At 35.0% G+C, this 26,121-nt stretch overlaps 1 protein-coding gene across 1 annotated transcript in view; it reads left to right on the forward strand.

The window, feature by feature from the left end:
* The window catches only part of LOC129232422 (early endosome antigen 1-like), a 129,887-nt gene that overhangs the window by 40,171 nt on the left and 63,595 nt on the right, over window positions 1-26,121 (forward strand). The window contains exons 11-16 of the mRNA XM_054866567.1: window positions 2,954-3,036; window positions 6,289-6,382; window positions 10,011-10,064; window positions 11,345-11,446; window positions 17,865-17,993; window positions 21,863-21,997. Coding sequence (XP_054722542.1) covers window positions 2,954-3,036; window positions 6,289-6,382; window positions 10,011-10,064; window positions 11,345-11,446; window positions 17,865-17,993; window positions 21,863-21,997 — 597 coding nt within the window. The remainder of the gene's footprint in view (window positions 1-2,953; window positions 3,037-6,288; window positions 6,383-10,010; window positions 10,065-11,344; window positions 11,447-17,864; window positions 17,994-21,862; window positions 21,998-26,121) is intronic.

Consider the following 26,121-nt stretch of genomic DNA (forward strand, 5'->3'; position numbering starts at 1 on the left):
GACCGCTTTTCCAGCCACAGAATTAGCCCTTATCATATATATCAACCTTTGTAAGTTGACCACCTGTCTAAGTTGACCGCTTTTCCAGCCACAGAATTAGCCCTTATCATATAAATCAACCTTTGTAAGTTGACCACCTGTCTAAGTTGACCACTTTTTCAGGCACGGAATTAGCCCTTATCATATAAATCAACCTTTGTAAGTTGATCACCTGTCTAAGTTGACCGCTTTTCCAGCCACAGAATTAGCCCTTATCATATAAATCAACCTTTGTAAATTGACCACCTATTTAAGTTGACCACTTTTTCAGGAACCGAATTAGTCCTTATCATATAAATCAACCTTTGTAAGTTGACCACCTGTCTAAGTTGACCACCTATCTAAATTGACCGCTTCTTTCAGGCACGGAATTAGCCCTTATCATACAAATCAACCTCTGTAAGTTAACCACCTGTTTTAAGTTGACCACTGAAGTAGTGCACTGCAGGTGGTCAACTTGCACAGGTTTCACTGCATAAAAGTTTTTGCGGAAATCCGCGCTTGTTATGGTTTTTTGCTTATTCTTGGGATCAATAGATCAGAAGAAATTTCTGGCTGCGCTAGTGCAAAACCGGCACATTTAAGTAGTTACGTACGTTAAAAAACTCACTGTTTATTTTATGTATCATTTATTGTGTTAAGTGTACAAGCGTTCCTCGTGTAACACGGTTTCGATATTACACGGCACCAAATTTGCTATTATTGTAACACGGTTTCGATATTACGCAGTACAAAACTTGGTTTTAAATACTACATGGTTTTGATGTAGCACAAATTTAAAAAGAAGAAATTTCATTTTTCTTCAATACACTGTTAAAAAATGTATGATAATAACTAATACATTTTTACTTTGTTTTTATGAAACTTTCATGAAAAATTGTCTGCCTATGGTTTAAAAGTTAGGTTTCCCTGTATAACTTTAACTTTTAAATACATACTTTATTTTTCTCATCAATGTTCTAAAAGCAGAAAGATGAATATTATTTTGTTTCGTATGCATTGTAGGAAAATAATGTTAGGATTAACCGTAAGCTAAAATTGACGAGCAATTAATAACAAATGTAGTCGAAATAAAATATGAAATAAAATAAATAGAATAATTCTATATATTTTATTTTATATTTCGTTTTGTTGTTGTTGCTCAGACGAACTTTATTGCTATAAAAAAGCTCAGATTTTTTTCCCTTGCGTTTTGTTCTTAGTAAAGAAAGTTGATAAAGTTTTTTCTTGTTGTGCGCAACAGTTTTAATTTGAGGTATGTAAAATAATTATGTTTTATGGTTTATAACTACTCTTATTTTGAAATCAGTGGGTTTTTGTATGTTCTGGTTGCCAGTTTTCGTTTGTATGTTCTATTTTGCTGAAATTTCAGCTATTATAAAATTTTTACCTTATGACTTGGTTTCAATATAACACGGTACACATTCCCTGATTGACATTATTTCAAGGTATCGTATAACACGGTTTCGATATAACACGGTACATGGTTTAGATACAACTTGGTACACATTGACAGGATTTATGATATGTACATGATTAATTAGGTTAAAAGTAGTGATGTGCCGGATCGTTGAAAAAGTAGATCCGCGGATACGGATACGGATCATTAGTGTCAAGATCCGCGGATACGGATATGGATCATTAGTGTCAAGATCCGCGGATACGGGTACGGATCATTAGTGTCAAGATCCGCGGATACGGATACGGATCACTAGTGTCAAGATCCGCGAATACGGGTACGGATCATTAGTGTCAAGATCCGCGGATACGGATACGGATCATTAGTGTCAAGATCCTTGGATATGGATCATTAGTGTCAAGATCCGCGGATACGGATCACTAGTGTCAAGATCTGCGGATACGGATACGGATCACTAGTGTCAAGATCCGCGGATACAGATACGGATCATTAGTGTCAAGATCCGCGGATACGGATCCGGATCATTAGTGTCAAGATCCGCGGATATGGATACGGATATTTTTTTGCCCAATTCAACTATCCAAGTTTAAAATTTATTATGGAAGGTATTCCCGTCATAATAATAACACTGTTTCTTCAAAAAATGTCATCTACCGCGAAAATATAATAGATTTACTCTTTAAAGAAATCTCCGTTGAAATTGAGGGAGAGTTGGAAGGAACGGGTCAGCGCTGCATTAATGCTTAAACAGAATGTGAAAAAATATTTCTAGCTTGCTTGGTAGATGTAGGATACAGGATACAAGAGTGTAAAGCTGCTACTGGATAGTCTAGAAATAATTTTTCTCATTTTATTTCAGCATGAATGCAGCGCTGACCCATTCCACCCAGATTACTCCGACCGACGGAATAACAGAGCCAGGAACACCTTTACAAACAGTTAATAGAGAATGTTGTCTCACTTTTTTTGGAAGGATGCCGAGAAAAATCAAAATGAAGAATAACAGAAACCCCAAATCAATATCAAAAACTAATATTAAACTAAAAATTAAAAAAGAAAGGAAAAAACATGTCTCAGAGGGCCGTTGGCGTCTGAAATGATACCTTATAATTTAAATAGGGAATAAAACGGAATTTGAGTCTTTTATTCAAATATTTAAGAATTTTTAGAGTAGAAAAGATCCGTTTAAGATCCGTCAAAAAAGTAACGGATACAGATCTTTATTCTCCCTCGGATATCCGCGGATACGGATATGGATATCCGGAACATCACTAGTTAAAAGATGAGTAAAACAACCATTTATGAAAAAGTTTCGTATAACACGGTTTCAAGACTACAAATTAACCGTGTTACACGAGGGATACCTGTAATAGTTTATGAAAAATATTTTTTTTAAACTGGGATATTCTTTTACTGTAACCCTGAATAATGATGTGTGTTGTTTGTTTGCATATAATTTTCTGCGTCGTACTGAGAAATTATTTCTCCACGCAGTTTGGAAACTACGAGGAGCTGAGAGCAGCCGCGGCAGAGAAGGATAGAGAACTGAGGGATGCCCTACAGTCTGCTTCCAACAAGTCAGTGCCTTTGTTTCTTTCACCTCTTTGTCTTCTATTATATTTTAGTGTTGCCGCTGGTGATTAAAAAGGCGACTTTCGCGACTATTTCCGACCCTAGGCGACTTTTTTATATCGAAAGCTGCCTAAAAGCGACTATTTTTTTAAAAATTGGCGGCTTTTTACAATTTACGCGACTTTTTTCATGTTTTGTGATATTTATTCAAAAAAAAAAGAAAGAGCGATGGGTACCATGTGCTCAACACGTGTGTCGAGAAAAATACTTCCTCTGTTTTAGATTTCAATCCTTTTGCATCGTGTAAGCATTTTAATGTTTTTGACAATCGTAAATTATTTTGACAAATGCTATCTTTTGCTAACTTATTTTATGTTTTATTTTTATAAGTAATCAATAAATACATTTTTGGAATTAAGCCTAAATAACTTCTTCCAACAAGTCAGTGCCTTTAATTGTTTCCTTCTCCTCTTTGTCTTCTATTGTATTTTAGGGTTGCTGCTGGCTTCTAAAAAGGCGACTTTTGCGACTATTTCTGACCGGAGGTGACTTTTTTATCAAAAGCTGTCTAAATCGACTTTTTTTTAAAAATTGCCGACTTTTTACAATTTTGTGCGACTTTTTTCATGTTTTGTGATATTTATTGAAAAAAAAAAGAAAGAGCGATGTGCTCAACATGTGTGTCGAGAAAAATACTTCCTCTGATGTAGATTTAAATCCTTTTGCATCTTGTAAACATTTTAATGTTTTTGACAATCGTAAATTATTTTGACAAATGCTATCTTTTGCTAACTTATTTTATGTTTTATTTTTATAAGTAATCACAAAATAAATTTTTGGAATTAAGCCTAAATAACTGCTTCCAACAAGTCAGTGCCTTTAATTGTTTCTTTCTCATCTTTCTTTTTGTATTTTAAGGTTGCCATTCGCGACTAAAAGGCGACTTTGCGATAATTTCCGACCGTTGGCGACTTTTTTTATCAAAAGCTGCCTAAAAGCGACTATTTTTTAAAAATTGGCAACTTTTTACAATTTTATGCGACTTTTTTGATGCTTTGTGATATTTATTGAAAAAAAAAGGGCAATGGGTACGATGTGCTCAACACGGGTATTGAGAAAAATACTTCCTCTGATGTAGATTTCAATCCTTTTGCATCTTGTAAGCGTTTTAATGTTTTTGACAATCGTAAATTATTTTGACAAATGCTATCTTTTATTAACTTATTTTATGTTTTATTTTTGTAAGTAATCAATAAACAAATTTTTTGAATTAAGCCTAAATAACTGCTTCCAACAAGTCAGTGCCTTCGTTTCTTTCTCCTCTTTGTCTTCTATTGTGTTTTAGGGTTGCCACTGGCGACTAAAAAGGCCACTTTTTTTAATCGAAAGCTGCCTAAAAGCGACTATTTTTTAAAAATTGGCAACTTTTTACAATTTTATGCGACTTTTTTCCTTTTGCTGCTGGATTTTTTTTTTTTTTTTTTTTTTTTAAATCATCACTCACTTAATAAAAAGTTCTAACTCTGGAATGTTTCCTGTTTTGTGAGAATGACCCGAATGGTCGATACTATCCGAGAACGTATGCTACGAATGTTTCGAACGGGAAATGTCATTTTTATGTGCTTGATACAGTAGAAGACCGTTATAACGCACAACTTGGGACCAGACCTTTTGCGTTATATAGATCATTTCACAAATTTTGAAACTAATGTTCAGGATATATCTATATATTAGCACTACAGAAGGAGTTTTATCTGCAATGAGTATTAAAGCACTGATTATTTATTTGTGATGACTAAAAATTGCATATATGGTTCAGAATTAAAAGAAAGCGAATTTTTCTGCACTTCTGCTAGCTTCATGGTTTGCATAACAGCTGCATTTTCAAGAGCCATCTGGTATTTTCTGCTTACTGTGAATGCTCATTTTCTTTTAAAAGCATTGAATGAAGATGGTAAGAGGATAAACTGTCTCAAAATTTAATTTGCCTGACAATTTTTATGTTTGCGAAGCAAAACAGAAGGACTTTTTAAACTTCAAAACCTATTGTTTACTTCTGAAAAGTTGTGCAGTTTATGGAGAATTGTATTGTATAGGTCAGCGTTATGAAGGTATTCTACTGTATTGTTACAAATTTTGTAAATAGTAATAATTTTTATGATCAATTTGTTGTAATCTGGCTAAATTTGGCATTTTCCCCTATAATTTTCATCTTTAATTATTGCAGTAACTTAACCATTAAATAGTTTCTTATAATGAACATACAGCTCTGTTAATGTGAAGCCTTTGCACTTTGTTTTTGCGTATTTTGGTGTAAATATGTGTGTTACCGTTGAGTTTGCGGTGTAAATTGGTAGTTGCTTAATTGCTATGGATAATTTAACAATGGTTAAGGACATTTCTTGTACATAGTCTTTACTAATAATAAAGCTGAAAGTCTGTGTCTCTAGATGTCTGGACGTCTGTTACTCGCATAGTGCCTAGACTTTTCTCGCCTCTCTTTTATTTTATTTATTTTTTTTAAATATCCATCCATCTATTTATTTATTTTTTTATTTAGTTATTTATTTATTATTATTATTTTAAAATAAAAGTTCTGGCTACGCCAATGACATATACCCATAAAATAAACAAACAAATAAAATTAAATAATTTAAATTAAAAATAAATCAATAAATAAATTTAAATAAATACTTTAAACTAAAAATACAGTTGGCTCTCTGTTTAACGACTTTCAAGGGACCACAAAAAATCGTCCTTAAATAGAAAGCGTCTTTAAATAGAATGCTTTTAGCACTGTAGTGGACGGTCTGGGACCGTGATAAGCCATCGTTAAAAAGAGAAGTCGTTAAATAGAGCGTTGTTAAACAGAGAGCCAACTGTATATATATATATATATATATATATACACAGTTGGCTCTCTGTTTAATGACATTCAAGGGACCACAAAAAATCGTCCTTAAATAGAATGCTTTTAACACTACAATGGACCATCTGGAACCGTGAAAAGCCGTCGTTAAATAGAGAAAGTCGTTAAATAGACCGTCGTTAAACAGAGAGCCAACTGTAAATAAAAAAAAATAAATTTGAATAAATAAAAAATTTAAAATCCCCCCTAAAAATTTTGATGGCGCAATATGCCCCCCCCCCCCCCGGAGCCGGACACATGATAATATCTCGCCGAGTGCAGTAAAAATTTGCCATAACTTCATGCGATTGGTTCTTCTCGGTTGATGATGTTTGCTGTGTTTTTCCAGGGACGCCCTGATCTTGAAGCTGGAGGAAGAAGTGAGGAGCTCCAAGAGGAGTGTGGAAGAGATGAAAGCTGGCAGAGAAAAGCTCTTCTCCAAGGTGATTTTTTTCTTCTTTTTCACTTCATTGCAGGAGAATGAATTCCAGGGTTCGTACGCTCGTTCAAAACTCCTCCAATACTCCTTCATTTATAAAAAATTTTTGAAGGGCCCTTCAAACTCCTTCATTTTGGTTTTAACTCCTTCAAAACTCTTTCTTTTTTAGTTCAAGACTACATAATCTTCCTCTATGACAGAAACTTAAAATACTTTGATTGACAACGAACTTCGTCACTAAGGCGATTTTAATGTAGTCATTTCGTACATTTATTTTTTTTGATTTGCAAATTGATCACAGTTAATTCATAAAAGTTGAAGGTGAGAATTTTATTAGAAGATTAAGACATTTCTTAAGTGAAGTCAAACATGCTTAACTGGTGCTTGGCTATTTTTTCAAGTTTTATGATGATTGTTTTTCTCTTCACCACACTTTCAGCAGCAAAAGTCATGTTGTATAATTATTATTTAAATATTTAAAACTACATGAGTAAATGTACTACATTAAGTGATTGCGTTAAATAAAAAAATTGTTTAGTTAACTGCAGTTATGATAGTGTAAAAAGGGTCATCCACAAGTGATATCATGCCTTGAGGAGGAGACGGGCTCATGAAATTGTCACGAGAAGAGAGAGGGTGACAAAAAGAGACATCACACAGTTATTGTAACAATATGTTTATAAAAAATATGACATGACAAGAAGGGGAGTAAGGTGACACTTTGACAAAGGGGAAGGGGGTCAAATGTGTTGAAAAGGAGTTTGGGGTGAAGTGTGACACTTTGTGATAAAGGGTGCTGATGGTCAAATATATTGAAAAAAAGTGTGACATCATTTAGTGACACTCCATTAGTACTCCTTCAAAATCTCATTTTACTCCTTCAAGACTCCTCCAAAACTCCTTCATTTTATTTCTGAAACTGAGTACGAACTCTGAATTTGACGAGGATGGCCTAACGGGAATCTTCATACGAATTCGACTGTTCGTCTTCGTTTCATGATTTTTGCCTTTATTGGAGATGCTATCGCATATGAAGAAAAAATTAAGTCGCAGATCTGTTTTCCCTTGAAACGAGAAGAGCTTTGGAAAAACACAAGCATTTTATTTGCTCAAAAACAAGTTACTTTTTGCAACATCAGAACCCGGGTTGTAGTTTTGGCGAGACAGAACCAATTTTGACCATGTCACTGGTAAAAACCGATCAAAACTGGATTTTACCTCCGAAGAGCTGGTCGAAACTGTACTGTATAAAAACACACTAATATGTGTGTACATATGACATACAGTAGAAGACCGTTATAACGCACACTTTGGGACCAGAGCTTTTGCGTTATATAGGTCATTTCACAAAAATTTTGAAACTAATATTCCTAATATATATAATATCACTTCAGAATGAGTTCTATCCACAATGAGTATTAAGACACTAATTATATAACTAATCATTCACAAATAAATATGCTTTACAATTAAAAGAAAGTGAATTATCCTGCACTTCTGCTAGCTGCATAGTTTGCAGCTGCATTTTCAAGAGCCATCTGATATTTTCTCCTTACTGTGAATATTAATTTTCATTTAAAAGCTTTGAATTAAGCTGGAAAGACGAAAAACTCAAAATTTAATTTTCCTATCAATTTTTATGTTAGCAAGGCAAAACAAAAAGATTTTTTAAACTTAAAAACCTATTGTTTACTTCTGAAAAGTTGTGCGGTTTATAGAGAATTTCATTATATAGGTCGGCGTTATATTCACAAAACTGGTTACATGTTTTCTCTTTGCTAAAAACTAACTAAAATAAATTGATCGCATGTTTCTCCTGTGATATGAGCGACCTTTTGTAACATGGGCGCCCATATGCAAAATTTTAAGGGGGGCTCAGATAATTTCCCCATGGTTTAGCAGGATATTTTCCCCCATAGTCACTGATTTCAGTACAGATTAGAGTTACTTAAGTTTGACATTTCTTTATAAATTACTCATTTATGGCTGGAGAAGAAATGCTTTTAGTACATTTTTGCAAAGAAAAATGTACTAAAAGCAATTAAGTTCCAATTTCTAAGATGGGGCTTGAGGCCCCCCCTTGCCCCCTATATGGGCGCCCTTGTTTTGGATCATGCGGTCATTTATTACTGTACAAAATTAGCTGTTTACTTAAGTAATGAATAGTGCCTGATTATGGGATTGCCATTTCATATTCCTTTTAGTTCTGTACTTATTTATTTTCATTATACAGGGATGCCCACCTGGGGGGGGGGGAGGTCATGGCGCAGACTGTGCCATTAAAATTTTAGGGGGAGGTGTTTTGATGTGTATTTTTCTCATTTGGGGGGGGGAGCCTTCATGATATTTAGGGGGTGCCCTTGCTCTTGGGGGGGGGGGCACACCTGAAATTTAAACTTCTCATTGTTTCCTATATCTACGTCCAATGACCAAAACTTTACAAACATGATTTCTCCTAGCAAATTTTGACCAATGGGTTAAAGCGACCACTGACCGAAGCTCATATAACCCTCATCAGAGATAATACATAATACATAGTAAAATAAATAAGAATAAATTGCATCGCTGCAGCACAGTTACACGTCCAGCCAACATCCGATTGGTCCATTAAAAGCAGCGTATGCAAATGAGCTTTTTGCTCTTGACCAATGCCGCAGCAAAGGGGGGGGGGAGACCCCCCTCCCAGAGCCTTTGGTTTTAACATAAATGCAAATTATAACATAGTAGTTTATGCATATGAAATGTCTGTTTTAATCAAAACTCCCCTTCAGAAGGTATTTTTGATCAAAAATCTCCTTGTAAAGGAATTTTTGATCAGAAATCTCCTTGTAAAGGTATTTTTGATCAAAAAACTCCTCGTAAAGGTATTTTTGATCAAAAAAATTCCCTCCAGAAGATATTTTTGGCTGCACTAGTGCTTTCGACCAATCAGATGGTAAAGACAATGAATATTTAACCTACTTAATTTTGATTTAACTAGTATTTATTTCCTTTGAATAGATAATTGAAAAATAAATTCCCTACATCAAATAATGCTGTAAAAAATTAAAATTACTCTGCAGCATAGTGGGTTTGTAAAAAAAAACATTAAAAAAGAAGAAAAATACATGGCTGCAAACACAGTTACACGTCCAGTCAACATCCGATTGGTCCGTTAAAAGCAGCATATGCAAATGAGCTTTTTGCTCTCGACCAATCATATTTTAAAGACAATGAACATTTTACCTACTTAATTTTGATTTAACTAGTATTTATTTCCTTTGAATTGATAATTGAAAAATAAATTCCTTACATCAAATAATGCTGTAAAAAATTACTCTGCAGCATGGGTCTGTAAAAAAAGACATTGAAAAAAAAAGAAAAATACATGGCTGCAAACACAGTTGCACATCCAGCCAACATCCGATTGGTCCATTAAAAGCAGCATATGCAAATGAGCTTTTTGCTCTCGACCAATCAGATTTTAACGACTGAATATTTAACCCGCTCAGTTTTGATTTAACAACCACTTATTTTATGTTTCTTTTAAATAGATAATTGAAGAATAAATTCCTTGCATGAAATAACGCTGTAAAAAATTACTCTGCATCACATTTGGGTCTGCGGTTGACGCATTGTATCTTCTTTTGCAGATTGAAGAAGGGGAAGGCGCTAGTGTGGCCATTCTGCAGCTCAAAGAAGAGAATGTGAGTTACTGTATGAAAAACTTTTATAACTAAACTACTATTAAACTAAACATATATATATGTGAACCCTGGCAATGTGTGATGTTTAAATAAAGCTTAACTAGAATGTTGTGGCCATCACGAAACTTTCTTCTATATCTTTCTTATGATTATGATCCCTCCCCATGCTTCACGAGGAAGCAATATTCCCAACAAAAACAAAATTACACACGCCAAAACTTATCGACCATACCAATTCCAGATTTATCTCAAAAGCAAAGCAGAGAATGAAAATTGATAATTATTTTAAAAGCCTTACTTAGAATGATTACAAACATTTTTTTGTTAATAAACACAAGATGGCAAGAGTTAAAGTTCAAATCATCGCGATTTTCTTCTCATTTTCCATGCAATTAAAATCACGAGATAAACGCAGACGACAGTCTATAACGATTTATCTTTCTTATTCTTGCAATTATAAAGCTATTTTTATTCTCACAAAAAAAAAAAAAAAAAATCAGCCCCCATGAAGCGATTGGAGTCAAAATTGAACCAAAGCCTGTTTACGTATGGATTCACATATATTCCAAATTTCAACCAGAACGTAGCATTACTTCTTGAGATACGGCACTCACAATGGAAAACAAAGAACGTTTGATTGTGCCACCCCCTTTTCAGCTGTTGGCACCAAAATAAAATCAGCTCTTATACCCTCTAAGGGCTACTTGTCAATAAATTTTTGTTTGATTGCGTTCATTATTTCTTGAAATACAGCAGTCACAATTGATAACAACAAAACGTTCTATAACTCAACCCCGTTTGAGCTATTGACACCAAAATTGAATCAGCACCTGTACTCGTTAAGGGCAACATATGGACCATGTTTTGTTTGATTCCGCCAGTTACTTCCTGGGGAATAGCAGGCAAGCATAACTCAAGAAACATCCCATTGCTCCACCCCCCTTGGAGGAATTCGCGCCAAAAACCAATGGGCACAAGTTCACATAGGGGTACATATGTGTACCAAATTTCGTTTGATTTCATGCAGTAGTTTTTTCTGCAGATCGGCCACAAAAAACTGGTCATACACATACATGACACACACACACACAGACAGACAAACATTTTTCAAAAATGGTCGAAATGGACTCGGCACACCTCAAAACGTTCAAATCCTTCGAAATTCGAAAATATGAACAAATCCAATAATTTCTTCTATATATTAGATATAGAAGAAAGTAAAAATGGGAAGAAAATTCCAAGAAAGGGCTTGAACCTTTTTTTCTTTCCTTTTCTTCCAGGCCAGACTCCAAGAGCAGTTTCTCCATCAACAGACCCTCTACGGGAAGACTGCACACGATAACGAACTCAAGATGGAAGAACTCAGGTCCGCCCTTCACAAGGTCAGTTCATCGTCTCATCTGTCGGCAATCTTCGGGGGACTGGAAGGGAAGTGAATTCGGAGTCTTTCTCTGGATACATTTTTGAAATTCAAGTCTTAAAACGGGGGGTCTGCAAACTAACCTGCAGGCCAAAATTGGCTCATTATCATGCAGGGTTCGTCATGGAAGTCCTGGAAAGTCATGGAAATATGTTAGGCATAAATGCAGTGGCGGATCTAATCGATCATTTTGGGAGGGGCCATCCAAAATTTTGGAACAAACTGGTGAAACTTTATTAAAATGAATGCTTCTAAAGGGAGAGTGAGGGGGGGTTGTATGTGTGTTTGGAATCCCCCCCCCCTTCCTAGAAATATTTTACCTGAAAGACTCTAAAAATCTAATTTTAAGCCATTTTTGCACATATTAGAGAAAGCGATGGAGGATTCGTGAGCTCTCCCTCCAAAAAATTTCGAAATTAAAGCCATAAATACGCAAATTAGGCTACTTTTGGTCTCGTGAGAAATAGGTGACTCTTAGGACAACAGCATTTAGAGAACGCCAAGGAGAACGCCCAAAGTTGGAATCAAGATATGTTGTAAACGAAGGTTCAAAATTTTGGGAGTAATAGTTCTTTTTCGAGGAGAGAGATAATTTCTCTCCCACTTCAGGCCGAAATTTTTTTTTAATGTAAAAAGCATGTATTAATTTTTTTTATTTTTTCGTAATATTTTCGTCTTTTTCTTTAAAAAAAATTTCTACAATCACAAGGCTTTGGGAGGGGCCATGGCCCCCATAGCCCCCCTCTAGATCCGCCCCTGCATAAATGCCTGTTAATAACAACAGTAAATAATCCTATCTCATCACCTCACAACATCAATACTGTAGAATACCTTTATAATGACGACCTATATAACACAATTCTCTATAAACCGCACAACTTTTCAGAAGTAAACAATAGGTTTTGAAGTCAAAAAACGCCCTCTGATGCCTTGCAAACATAAAAATGGTTAGGAAAATTAAATTTTGAAACAGTTTTTCATCTTTCCAGCTTAATTCAAAGCTTTTAAATGAAAATTAATATTCACAATAAAGAAAAATACCAGATGGCTCTTGAAAATGCAGCTATTATGCAAACCATGAAGCTGGCAGAAGTGCAGGATGATTCACTTTCTTTCAATTGTAAAGCATATTTATTTGTGAATGATTAGTTGTATAATTAGTGTTTTAATACTCATTGCAGATAGAACTCATTCCGAAGTGCTAATATATAGATATATATATATTCTGAATATTAGTTTCAAAATTTGTGAAATGACCTATATAACGCCAAAACCTGTATAATGCAAAAGCTCTGGTCCCAAAGTGTGTGTTGTACCGGTCTTCTACTGTAGTAAAAGAATATGTTTTTCGTTACTTCCGATGTATTGCCATTCATTCTGTATGACTTGGGTAAAAGACGCTTATCTGCACTCATTAACGTCGGTCGAATCGACCGAACGTTTGGTTTCACTTTTGTCCACCTTTGGCGGGAACTCCGTAGTGGATGACGTCACATGGAAGCTTCTAGAAGGAATCTGATGGCACGTGTGCTCAACGAGTGCTTGTTCACCTGACTCGGATAAGCTAATGACCCGGGAGATATTTAAACCGCTCGCGGCTTATGTTCTTTCTCTCTTTGATTATCTCTCATCATCGTAGGCGGTTTGCTTCGTCGGCATTCGAACTTGCTTGTTTGTGCCAATCGCCCTTTCTTGAAAGTGATGAGCTGGTGTTAGCTTATTTCCCAATGGGTTTCTTCGTCGAAGTATTTAGTCGATAGTCATGCAGTTTGCATTGCTGTATTAGTTATCTCGTGCAAAAATAGCATGTGGAGAGCACGTTCTTAGATTTATTTTTATCATTTACAGAGTGTTTTAATTATTTATATTCAATAAGTTACCGCCCATTAGCCAGGGCTAAGGCAGAAATACATGAAATACACCGCCAGCTCAGTCAATTCCAGCCGAGAACTGCATTTTCGTGCTTATTAGCACTCATCAGCCCGGCATAGGAGTGACTGAGGTGGAGGTGGAAAACCTCTTAAGGAAGCCAAGAGTGCCAAACAAACTGGTAGCTAATGCAGAATTAGCAAACCAGATGAGCGACCGCAGCAATGGTTCGGTTCAACTCGAATATTGCAGGCAAGGCAGGTATATTCAGTAAGTTACCGCCCTATAGCCAGGGCTAAGGCAGAGATACATGAAATACACCGCCAACTGCAGTCCTTGGCTGGAATTGACTGAGCTGGCGGTGTATTTCATGTATCTCTGGCTATAGGGCGGTAACTTACTGAATATACCTGCCTTTGCCTTCAAAATTCGAGTTGAACCGAACCACTGTTTCGGTCACTCGTCTGGTCAGTGCTAATTCTGTATTAGCTACCAGTTTGTTTGGCACTCTTGGCTTCCTTAAGAGGTTTTCCACCTCCAGCTCAGTCACTTTCCTATGCCGGGCCGATGAATGCCAATAAGCACAAAACTGCAGCCCTCGGCTGGAAATGACTGAGCTGGCGGTGTATTTCATGTATTTACATTATTGTTTAAATAAACGTCATGCAAGTTAGAAATTGTTTGTTAGTCTTATTTCAGAACTCACTCTGCTGGTATTAAAGGAAATATTGGGGAGATATTATTAGATTAGAAATTCTCCCCAAATAAATAAAATAAAATTTCGGACCTAGAAAAGTCATGGAAAATTAATATTTTCATTAAAAGTCATGGAAAAATGTCTGGGACACTAAAAAAGTAACAATAGCTAAAAGAGCGTTTGACATATTGAGTGATTTAGTGATATTGCGTGTAAATTGAACGATTTCAAAAACCAATCCAATTTCATCCGCTTCTGTAGCAGCCGCTCGCCCTTTTTTGTAATGTGATTTTACTACTAGGGCATCACTAATTTTAAATTCACCTTTATTTTCAGCAGCACTTATATTTCATACTCTGTAGTAGTGGACATGCACTTTCTTGATTTTGCCACACCCCATCACAATGATGGATATAAGGGAGAGGCAATGGGGGGATCGCCCATCCCTTGAGGGACCCCGTACCGGCAAATTTTCCAAATTGAAGTCTTAAAATGCAAATATAGGGTATATTTGACGACGTTGAGGAAAGAAGTGGGATTCGAATCTCCTTCTTGGAAATTTTTCAGAGTTGAAGTTTCAAAGATACAATATCAGAGGATTTTTCGCGATGTTACGAAAAAGGAGTATTGAGATTCCCCCCCCCCTAGATAAAAATGTTGTGTCGTTCCCCCCCCCCAGCATGTTTTAATTAAATACATAGGTAAGTTAAAAAATCAACCACCCCCTTCTTGAAAAATTTCTGGATCCATCCTTACCCCATCAAAAAGTGTAATTCAACTGCATCCGAGTTTGTTTCAACTACTTGTAAAAAATTCATTGTGAAATTGATCAGAGTTTATCTCAATATGTTGAAGGCTTCAGAAAATGAAGAATTTAGTCAGGCAATAAAAATATGGAAATTCTAATGCTCTAAAATAGTGGTGCCCAACATACAGCTTGCAAAACTGATCCCCTTGTGGCCAGCTGAAATATCTGATTTAGTAAAATGAAAAACTGAAAAACGCGGCTTTGCTTTAATGAACGAATGTAGTATATTGTTCAGTTACATTGGTGAGTAGATGCACTATTGGGACACCAAAGGGCAATGTTTTTATGAAGTTAATTCATTATTGAAAACTTAGGAATGACTCATTCAACCTTTGTCCCGTTTATTACTATTCTACCCTATTTGTTTAATATTTATTCGGCGTTTAAACATTAGTGTTTTGCATTCACTATATTTTTACTTTGCTTGAATTGATATGATGATGATGAATAAGAATAATTCATTAGTTTCTGCAGTGTGCACTGATATTTTTTTCAGTCGCCCTCCAATGAGTAACCTCCAATGTGGTGGCACTCACATAAAAGTTTATCAAAAGCCCATTTCCGAAAATGGGCACAAGTTTGACCTTAAATAGTACTATTCTCTTCGTGTAACAAGGTCATGAAAACTTTTATGAAGTCATGAGAAAGTCTTGGAAAAGTCATGGAATTTTTTTACCCAAATTGAGTATGAACCCTGGTTTGTTGATTTAAATATTTTAAATCAAGTGATTTTTTTAAAAAAAATCATTGATTTCAGTAAAGTGATTTTTTTTAATTAATTCATTAATTAAAATAAGTTTTTATTTTATAAATTAATTTTGCATTTTCAGAACGTGTTGCCCTAAATTTAATTACACTGCACTATTCAATCTTAACTTCAGCAGGCTCTGCATAAATCCATGATAATGTGTGTGAAACAGATTTTCACCCTCGCAATATTGCTATTACTCCAAAATTACAGTTGAGAACCAAATAAAAATGTGCAGTTTTTCTCATACACCATCACTAATACATTTAAGAAAATTAATTGCTCAACATATTCTTTTAATTAAAATGTACATGATGATAGAAACCATATTTTTAAGCAAAGCATAAAACAAAATCACTTCTTGGTCAAAGTGAAAAACCAGTGTAAATAAAGCACAAATTTTTCATTTAAAATCACTTCTTATATAAATAAAATAACATATTTATAAACGTTTAAAATGTATTGAATAGTTAGAAAACTAATCTTAGTTTTTTTTAAGCTAAATAACTAATAATTTATTAGCTATTAGTTATGCTAATAACTGTTAATTAACTCGGGGATCATCAAAATGGATACTTTGGGTGTCTGTAGGTTCCTAGGCATATATCCACGTGTGGTCGGGTTGAAAAATAAACTCAACATTCATTTGGGGGTGAGCAAAATGGAAATGAAGGCCGAATTTTGAGTGAAAATTTTTTCGCGAATACAGTACTTCCTTTTTTGTAAATGGAAGTAAAAAGCTTTACTTCCCTTTAAAGCAACTTTTTCAGGAGGCCAGTTTTTTACATTGTTGTGATTTGTAATTTATTGTTGTCTCATTCAATAACAACTCCTAATTATTGTAATGTCCCTTAAAAAAGGGTCAGTACTATTATTTTTGTTTATTTTATAGTTCCTATGCTAGCCACTTAGGGTTGCTAGAATTTTTAATCACATTAAAGCCAAATTAGGTTTTAATCAAAGTTGCCATCAACCAGCAACTTCGCTATCTACAACTTGTGTCTTTATTCCATTTAAAAGATCACAGTACTTGTACCACACAGTTTTGATATTACACGGTACGAAACCTGAATTTTTAACTTCGGGGTTTTGTTATAACACGAATGTTATCTTTAAAAAGGATGAAATTTCATTTTTGTTTTAGACATTCTGTTAATGGTTGATAACTCTGAGAAGTGTTTACTTTGTTTTTATGAAACTTGGTTTCGATATAACACGGTACATATCCCTTGATTCACATTATTTCTGAGTATCATATAACACGGTTTCGATATAACATGGTGCACATCCCTTGATTCACATTATTTCTAATTCTTGTATAACACGGTTTCGATATAACACGGTACACATCCCTTGATTCACATTATTTCTAAGCCTTGTATAACACGGTTTCGATATAACACGGTACACATCCCTTGATTCACTTTATTTCTAATTCTTGTTTAACACGGTTTTGATATAACAAGGTACACATCCCTTGATTCACATTATTTCTAAGCCTTGTATAACACGGTTTCGATATAACACGGTACATATCCCTTGATTCATATTATTTCTAAGCCTTGTATAACACGGTACACATCCCTTGATTCACATTATTTCTAAGCCTTGTATAACATGGTTTCAATATAACACGGTACACATCCCTTGATTCACATTATTTCTAAGTCTTGTGTAACACGGTACACATCCCTTGATTCACATTATTTCTAAGCCTTGCATAACACGGTTTCGATATAACACAGTACACATCCCTTGATTCACATTATTAAGTCTTGTACAACACGGTTTTGATATAACACGGTACACATCCCTTGATTCACATTATTTCTAAGCCTTGTATAACACGGTTTCGATATAACACGGTACACATCCCTTGATTCACATTATTTCTAAGTCTCGTATAACACGGTTTCGATATAACACGGTACACATCCCTTGATTCACATTATTTCTAAGTCTCATATAACACGGTTTCGATACAACACGGTACGTATTGACATGATTTTTACTATGTACATGATTAATGAGTGTAAAAAAGTAAGTTGCAAAGTTATTTTTAAAAAAAGTCTCGTATATCACGGTTTGGATACTACACGGAAAGAATGAACCGTGTTATACGAGGGATGCCTGTATTATCAATTAAAAGTCTCATTTTCGGTATTTTTTGAGCCGCCACTGTTCTTTTCAAGCGACGATATTTTAAAGTGTTTTTTTTAATCATGCGTCTGAGAGTTGGTTGATTATGTTTTTGGCAGGCCAGCTACGAGCTTCAGATTTCCAAGGAGAGGTGCAAGGAGTTGGAGTCGGAAGCAGAAGAAGCCAGATCTCGCATCTCAGAGTTGCGACTCCAGAAGGACGAGTCTTCCAGGGAACTCAACCAGCAGGTATTCTTCTTATTATTATTCAGATAGCGTATTCGCACATATTTACAATACTGGAAATCTGGAGGGAATTCATATTGGATTCCTTGGATGTTTGAAATCTCGGTTAAGAGGTACTTGGTATAAAAACGTGTCAGAACTGCAAATTTTTACGATGTATTAATCGAAAACACAATAGAATATTTTTAAAGGATGAACATTTAAAAAGCAATGTTTTGCAGTTTCAAAACTAAAAGTGGAAAATAACTTGTTGTATGCTTTAAAATGTCAATTGAATTTTTTTTTTTTTTTTTTGACAATACCAAGTTAAACATTGAAATTCAATTTCTGATGAATTTCGATACAAATCCGAGGGAGAAAAAAACGGGAGATTTTTTTGCGAGAAAAAGTAGTTTTTGATTCTTTTAGAACACAAAGCGAGAGCGTTAAAATTCCGAAATTGGAACACTCTATCATTAAAAAATGAACACACCACAGCAGGGGTGCCCATGGGGGGGGGGGAATGGCTCAAGTTGTGCCATCAAAATTTGGGGGGGGGATTTTTAATTTTTTTTATTAATTCATCTTAATTTATTGATTTATTTTTAATTCAAATTATTTATTTTATTTCATATAATTCTGTCTATATTTTATTTCATTTATTTATTCAGTGTGTGTATGTCATTACCGCAGCACAGAACTTTTCGAATAAAATATTAATAATAATAATAATTAAAAATGAATAAATAAATAAGAAACATGTTTACATAATAAATGAAATTAAAAAAGAGAACTAATAAATAAAAAAAGGGGAAGACGAGGTTTATACTCTTCCAGACAAAATGAATTTCAGGAGTTTTCAGGAGTCGAAAACAAAATTTTCAGGAGTAATAACACGAGCGGTTTTTACAAGAAAAATAGTTTCAGTAACATTTAATCTACTTCACTGTCAAAATTTAAAAAAGAAAAAATTGCATTATGTTTTTAATAGATTAGTAATTTTTTTTCACACACTATTCAATCAAATAAAAAAAAAATAATTAATTAAGAATTGGATTAAAAATATTGAAAATAACAGGAATACACAAATTCTTAACAAAGTCCCAATAGATATATCGGCACATTATCGATACTGCAAATACTACAAAATAGCAATAGTACTACTAATTAGCAATATAGAAAATGTGCTTAATAGCTGTTGCTGTTAGCACAAAACCTAGCACATGCTCTTGGTGCCAGTTACGATCAGTAAACGTAATGGGCATGTTCGAACAGACCCCAAGTCTTTGTGAAATGCACTGGGTGCTCTGTATAATACGAGAATTTGATTGGCTGCCAGCGATTCAATATGACCGCCTAAACGGAGATGACATGGAATTAAAATTAGTGATTGTTAAAGTTTTATTTTGAGATTGATGAAGCACTTTTACTAGTAAAAATTATTAGGAGAGGGGGAAAATCAGGAGGTTAAAACAAAAATTCAGGAGTTTTAAGGGCCCTTAGAAGAAAAAATTATATTTCCCATTCAGGAGTTTTTCAGGATTTTCAGGAGGCGTACGAACCCTAGAAAGAGGGTTGAGAAAAATGTAGGGAGGGGGTGGAAAATTTACGCCAATTGAACTTGGGCCGGGGGGGGGGGGGGGGCACCCCTGCACCGCAGCACAGTATGACATGGGGGTGAAATAAGAGAACAAAACTAAAGTGGGAGGGCTGACCTCTCTAGCAGGCCCCTTCTCTCATCCAGGGCATTCTCCAGTTTCGCTTCCAGCTCTGCAAAGAGGAAAAAAAGAAGATTGGATTATTTGGTAAATAGTTACATTTTGACGTCATGCATATTTCCATTTTCATAAGTATTATACACAAATGCAGGTATTTTGCGTTGACTTAACTGGAATACAGTAGAAGACCATTATAACGCCGACTTATATAACGAAATTTTCTATAAACCGCACAACTTTTCAGAAGTAAACAATAGGTTTTGGAAGTTTAAAAATCCTTCTGATTTGCTTTGCAAACATAAAAATTGTTAGGCAGCTTAAATTTTGAAAGTGTTTCATCTTTCCATCTTAATTCAAAGCTTTTAAATTTAAAATTTGTACTCATAATAAACAGAAAATACCAGATGGCTCTTGAAAATGCAGCTGTTATGTGAACCATGAAGCTAGCAGAAGTGCAGGATAATGCACTTTCTTTTGATTGTGAAACATATAGTAGGCTCTCTGTTTAACGACTTTCAAGGGAACACAAAAAATCGTCATTAAGCAGAAAACCTCCTTAAATAGAATGCTTTTAACACTACAGTGGACCATCTCTGACCGGGAAAAGCTGTCGTTAAATAGAGAAAGTTGTTAAATAGAGCGTCATTAAACGGAGAGCCAACTGTATTTATTTGTGAATAACTAATTGTAATATTTGTGCTTTAATACTCATTGCAGATAAAACTCATTCTGAAGTGCTAATATATAGATATATTCTGAATGTTAGTTTCGAAATTTGTGAAATGATCTATATAACGCAAAAACCTGTATAATGCAAAAGCTCTGGTCCCAAGGTATACGTTATAATGGTCTGCTACTGTATAACTACCCAGGCAAATACGCTTTTTTGGTCTATTCCCTGGGTACTCAAACTTGAAAATTCATAACTACCCAGGTATTTTACAGCACTAGTCTTAACTACAATGAGTTTGCTCAGCATATTACAGAGGTATAGCCTGAAGCATGGCCACACTTAATTCTTATAGGCCGTGGCAATCGCTGAAACTCATGGCAACAAAGAGGGCGCTACAGGGCACCCCTCTTTCCATCACTTTTGCCACTGATCGGTGGATGCAGGGGCTCCCAGTTTAGCCTCTTGCGGTCAAAATGGGTGATGTCCAATCAAAAAGAAACAAGCTTTGAAACATTGACATTGATTGGTGGATGCATGAGCATAATTGCCAACTCGACTGTTTTTGACGGGAGACTCCCGTTTTTTGCTTCTATCTCCCGATTTCCCGTTTTTGCAGTTTTTTCAGTCAATCATCAAAAAGTTTCACTTTGTTCTCAATAGATGGTGCCCTTTTCTAGTGTACCAATGTCAGGGAATAAGAATTTTTCCAATTAATAACTCATTTAGTAAAAATTAATTAAACACGTGCTTTGCCAAAAATTGCCGCAGATTTCAATCCTTTTGCATCTCGAAACTATTTCAATTATTTTTCATATTTGAAGTTATTTTGACATGTGCTACCCTATACCTACTTAATTTATGCTGTATTTTCATTATATATTGATTTCCTTTTTTTTTTTCGCATTTTAGTAATTAAATTTTTGTAGCTACTTTTCTGGTACAAACTGGAGAATGTACAAAACTTTAAGCAAATTCACTCCTTATTATTTAGTTTTTCCTTTGCAGTATATTTTTCTTGCTACTACCAATTTGCTTATATCTGAAAAAAATCCCCATTTCACTTTAAATTTAGTATTCATGTTATTTAAAAGCATAATTTAATAATTCTGTAGCGAGGATCTGTCGATGGTGAATCACCTGTATACCTCTAGTAAAATCTCCTGTTTTTTTTTCCTTCGAAGGTTGGCAAGTATCCATGAGCTGCGATGAAACATTGACAGTGATTGGTGGATGCATGAGCTGCATCGGTTTAACACAGAAAAGTCAAAAATTGTCAAGGCCCGTTAAGTGCCAGTGCCATCTAGTGAGGCCATGCCTGAAGTCTAATCGTTCTCTAACCAATCTGTTCAATTGTTGTTTTACTCGTTAATGACATTTGTCCAAAACGAATGGCTTGTTGTTTTTTCACCTCCCCATACTTTTCAACATCTCATGTTATTGAATGACTTTGCTGCATATTTATAATACTTCTCACTTCCGACCAATCCCCTGTCTCCCTCCAGATCGCGGGCCTGACCGCCAGCCAATCCGCAGACAGGGCACGGCTTCTGACCTTGGAGGAGGAGCTGGAGGCGGAGCGGAAGGAGGCGGCCCGAGCGACGCTATTGGCCGAGAACCTGCGCGCAGACCTAGAAAAGGTATGGATGGGATTCTTTCGGACGTTTCTCACAAATTTTAGACTTTTAATCATGTAGAATGTTTTAACTTTAAGACTGCCCATAAATGATGTTGTACTTTTTTTCAGCATTTTTGAGACCATTTTTTTAACCTCTCTCACAGATTGTGCTGTTTTCTGGTGTGAGATTTTTGTCAGAAATCCGACTTTCTCTGTGGGTTTTTGAAACCTTTCCTCCTTTTGTGCCTGTCTCCGGCCTCCCAACACTTTTATTTCTCTTAAAAATCTGAAAATATTCCAATTTTCTTAATTTTTGTTCTTTGTTTTCTTGTATTTTCTGTTCCCCCCCCCCCCCCCCTCAACTCTTCTTCCACTGCAATTTGCCTCAAAAACGTACTTTTAAGCAACGTGCCAATGTCAAACCAGTGCTTTGCTGAAAACTGCTCGCTTCGTTTGAAATTTCAATCCTTTTGCATCCTATAAATATTTTTATTAGTTTTAAAGTTTGATGAGTTTTTTTAATGTGTGTAACCGTGCGTCTGCTTATTTATTCATTATTTTAATAATTTGTTATCTATTTCTTAAACTTATGTTTGTGTGGATTCCTTCCATGCTAAGGTAATCAAAAAATGTGCTCCGACAAACAGCTTTCAACGAAACGTGACAATGCTGAAAACTTATTTTACATATTTAAGAAGGCATACCAAATATTTATAAGGGATCTCAGACAGGGTTGGCAAAAACCCGGGTTTTTTAAAAAAAGCCCATGGGCCCAGGTTTTTTTTGGTTTTTAAAATAAAACCCAAAAAAAACCCAACTAAAGCTGGGTTTTTTAAAAGAAATGTGGTTTTTTTTTTTAGGGGAAATGTGGGGCACTTGTAGCATATTATAGCGTAAGTATATGGACAAAGCGCAGAAATTGTCTTTGGGTAAAAAAAAGGCTTTAAAACTAGTTAAAATTCAGCGTTTTCTGAAGAAAAGTATAAAAGACGACAAAAGCCAAGAATGGGGAAGTTTCAGATTTTTTTTTTTAGTTTTCATTATTACCAACAGGCAAAGTTACTTCTCAAGTGATAAAATCTATTGTTCGTTTTTAATTACATTTTTTTTTCATTTTACTTTATTGTATTTCATTTTGTTATGCAAAACAACTGTAGAACCTCAAGTAGTTTAAATCCCTTTTTACTGAATTCCAGAGTAATCAAGACATTTCTTTAAATTTTATGTTGCCTGTTTTTCTATTTCCGTGTACGGAGTAAGAAACATTAAACATTTCGTAAGATAATGAAAATACTGTACATCCTATTCTGTTTTCTGTCTGACCGTTTGTAAAACCTGTTAATTTCTAAAAAAATATACCTTGTTTACTCGAGATTTGTAACAAGATTTGTGTTGGTTAGCAGAAAATAATTCACATGAAAGCCTTTTAGCTAGAGTAGTTTCACCTGTACAATCTACAAGTATTGAGAAAATCTGACGTGACAGGACTTAATCAAGATAATTTGAGTTATTTATTGTCCAGTTAAAGAAAAAAGGTAAATATATTTATTTAAAATCTTTGAAGTATTTTTTTAATGCCGTTAAAAGTTAAAAAATACTATTAAAGTTCAAAATTCATTTTTTATGTCCATTGTCTGTTGTGAAGAACAAATAAAAAAGAAGTTTAAATTGTGATAGTATTTTAATTAATTTTTTTTTTTTTTTTTTTTTTTGAAAACTTCTCAGAAAATTTTAAAAAAACCCAAAAGTGGGCTAATTAATGGGATTTTTTAAATGGGTTTTTTCAAAAAAAACCCATTGGGTCCAACCCAATTGGGTCCAATCCGGCCAACCCTAATCTCAGACGGTTAAGGTTTTGCTGCCTGTTAAAATTTTTGAAATTTCATGTTTTAATTATTAAATGAGGCAATTTTCATCCTGATATTATGTGATATTTGTTCATGCATCGGACTTTCCTATCTTGTTTCATTGGCCAACCACTTCCACCTTCCTCATCACTTATCTGTCCTGAAGTTCACTGCAAGTTGCCTTGTTCCATCTCTTTGTTTGTTTCGAGTCTTGTGCTCACTATCGCCGCTTTTCCTTCATTGGAGTCCGTCCGATAACTCCCTCAAAAACGATTTTTTGACGGTCATCCAATCACTGGGTTCTTTTGATTTCAGAAAACTGGCAGCAAGTTTTACGTTCGAGGCTCCATCATTGAAGTAAGTTTGAATGATTCATCAACTTATGGATTGTGGGGGGGGGGTTATTATTAACTAGAAAGTTGCCCGTCAAGGTATGACGGGTGAAAATCGCTTCTATACATTTGAACGAAGCTATTCCCTGTTTGGTGATATTTTAATAGTTGAAATTTTAACCCTAACACCAGTGGATTAACCCTAAACTCCAGTAGATAGCGTTCATTGTTTCGGTTTCTTCGTTTTCCTAAAATGAATGATTTAACCCTAACACCAGTGGATTAACACTAAACTCCAGTAGAAAGCGTTAATTGTTTCGGTTTCTTCGTTTTCCTAAAATGAATTATACCTAACCCTAACACCAGTGGAGTAACCCTAAACTCCAGTAGATAGCGTTCATTGTTTCGGTTTCTTCGTTTTCCTAAAATGAAAGAATTAACCCTAACACCAGTGGATTAACACTAAACTCCAGTAGATAGCGTTCATTGTTTCGGTTTCTTCGTTTTCCTAAAATGAATTACACCTAACCCTAACACCAGTGGAGTAACCCATAAACTCCAGTAGATAGCGTTCATTGTTTCAGTTTCTTCGTTCTCCTAAAATGAATGATTTAACCCTAACACTAGTGGGTTAACCCTAAACTCCAGTAGATAGCGTTAGTTGTTTCGGTTTCTTCGGTTTCCGAGAATGAAAGATTTAACCGTAACACCAGTGGATTAACCCTAAACTCCAGTAGATAGCGTTCATTGTTTCGGTTTCTTCGTTTTCCTAAAATGGAAGATTTAACCCTAACTCCAGTGAATTAATTCCCCCTAAACTCCAATAGATAGCGTTCATTGTTTCGATTTCTTCGTTTTCCTGAAATGAAAGATCTAACCCTAACTCCAGTGGATTAACCCTAAACTCCAGTAGATAGCGTTCATTGTTTCGATTTCTTCGTTTTCCTAAAATGGAAGATTTAACCCTAACTCAAGTGAATTCCCCCTAAACTCCAATAGATAGCGTTCATCGTTTCAGTTTCTTCGTTTTCCTAAAATGGAAGATTTAACCCTAACTCCAGTGAATTAATTCCCCCTAAACTCCAATAGATAGCGTTCATTGTTTCGATTTCTTCGTTTTCCTGAAATGAAAGATTTAACCCTAACACCAGTGGATTAACCCTAAACTCCAGTAGATAGTGTTAATTGTTTTCGTTTCTTCATTCCCCAGAAATGACAGTCTTGCCAGCAAAGCGGTTAGGTGACCGATCGAGTTCAGCCTTGTCACAATAAAAATCTTTCCCTGCGTGTCAAACATGACCAAAACATATTATCAAATGATCATGACTTGGCGGGAATTTCATTGTTGAAACACGCAGGTTACTCGATCATTGACTATTTTTTATATGAAGATGTCAGTTCTCAAAAAAATGTTTGGGTTTTTTCTATATATATGTATATATATATATATATATCAGGCTTGGAGTAATCGCCGATCACATAATCTTAATCCCAGTAATCGATTACGTTTTTCTGTAATCATAATCATAATCGTAATCTGTCGATGGGATACTCCTGTTATCGTAATCGAAATCATAATTGGGACTTTCATGCATAATCGTAACTGTAAATCTAAATAAAATAATCTGTAATTTCCCCCTTGTAATCTTGACTTTCTAAAAAATTAAAAAATTTAAGCCGTCCTTTTACTAATGTATATAAAGATAACATAGTTCAATAGTAACATAGAAAACGACTTCTTTCTTTAAACGACTATTCAGTGCTCGTCCCTGTTTGCAAACGAGAGTCATAAATCGAGCCCTACCTTAAGTACAATTAGTACCCTGTGGGCATTTTGACAGGAACGTATCAGGGCTTCTTCCCAGGGAAACGTCTTCCCAAATCCTTACAATTGGTCATTCATCAGTTTCCCTTTCATCTGTCAATGTTAAGCAATCAAGCGAAGCACATTGCCGCCTCAAAACGTA

Source organism: Uloborus diversus, unplaced genomic scaffold (assembly GCF_026930045.1).
Source record: "Uloborus diversus isolate 005 unplaced genomic scaffold, Udiv.v.3.1 scaffold_12, whole genome shotgun sequence".
Classification (NCBI taxonomy): Eukaryota; Metazoa; Arthropoda; class Arachnida; order Araneae; family Uloboridae; genus Uloborus; species Uloborus diversus.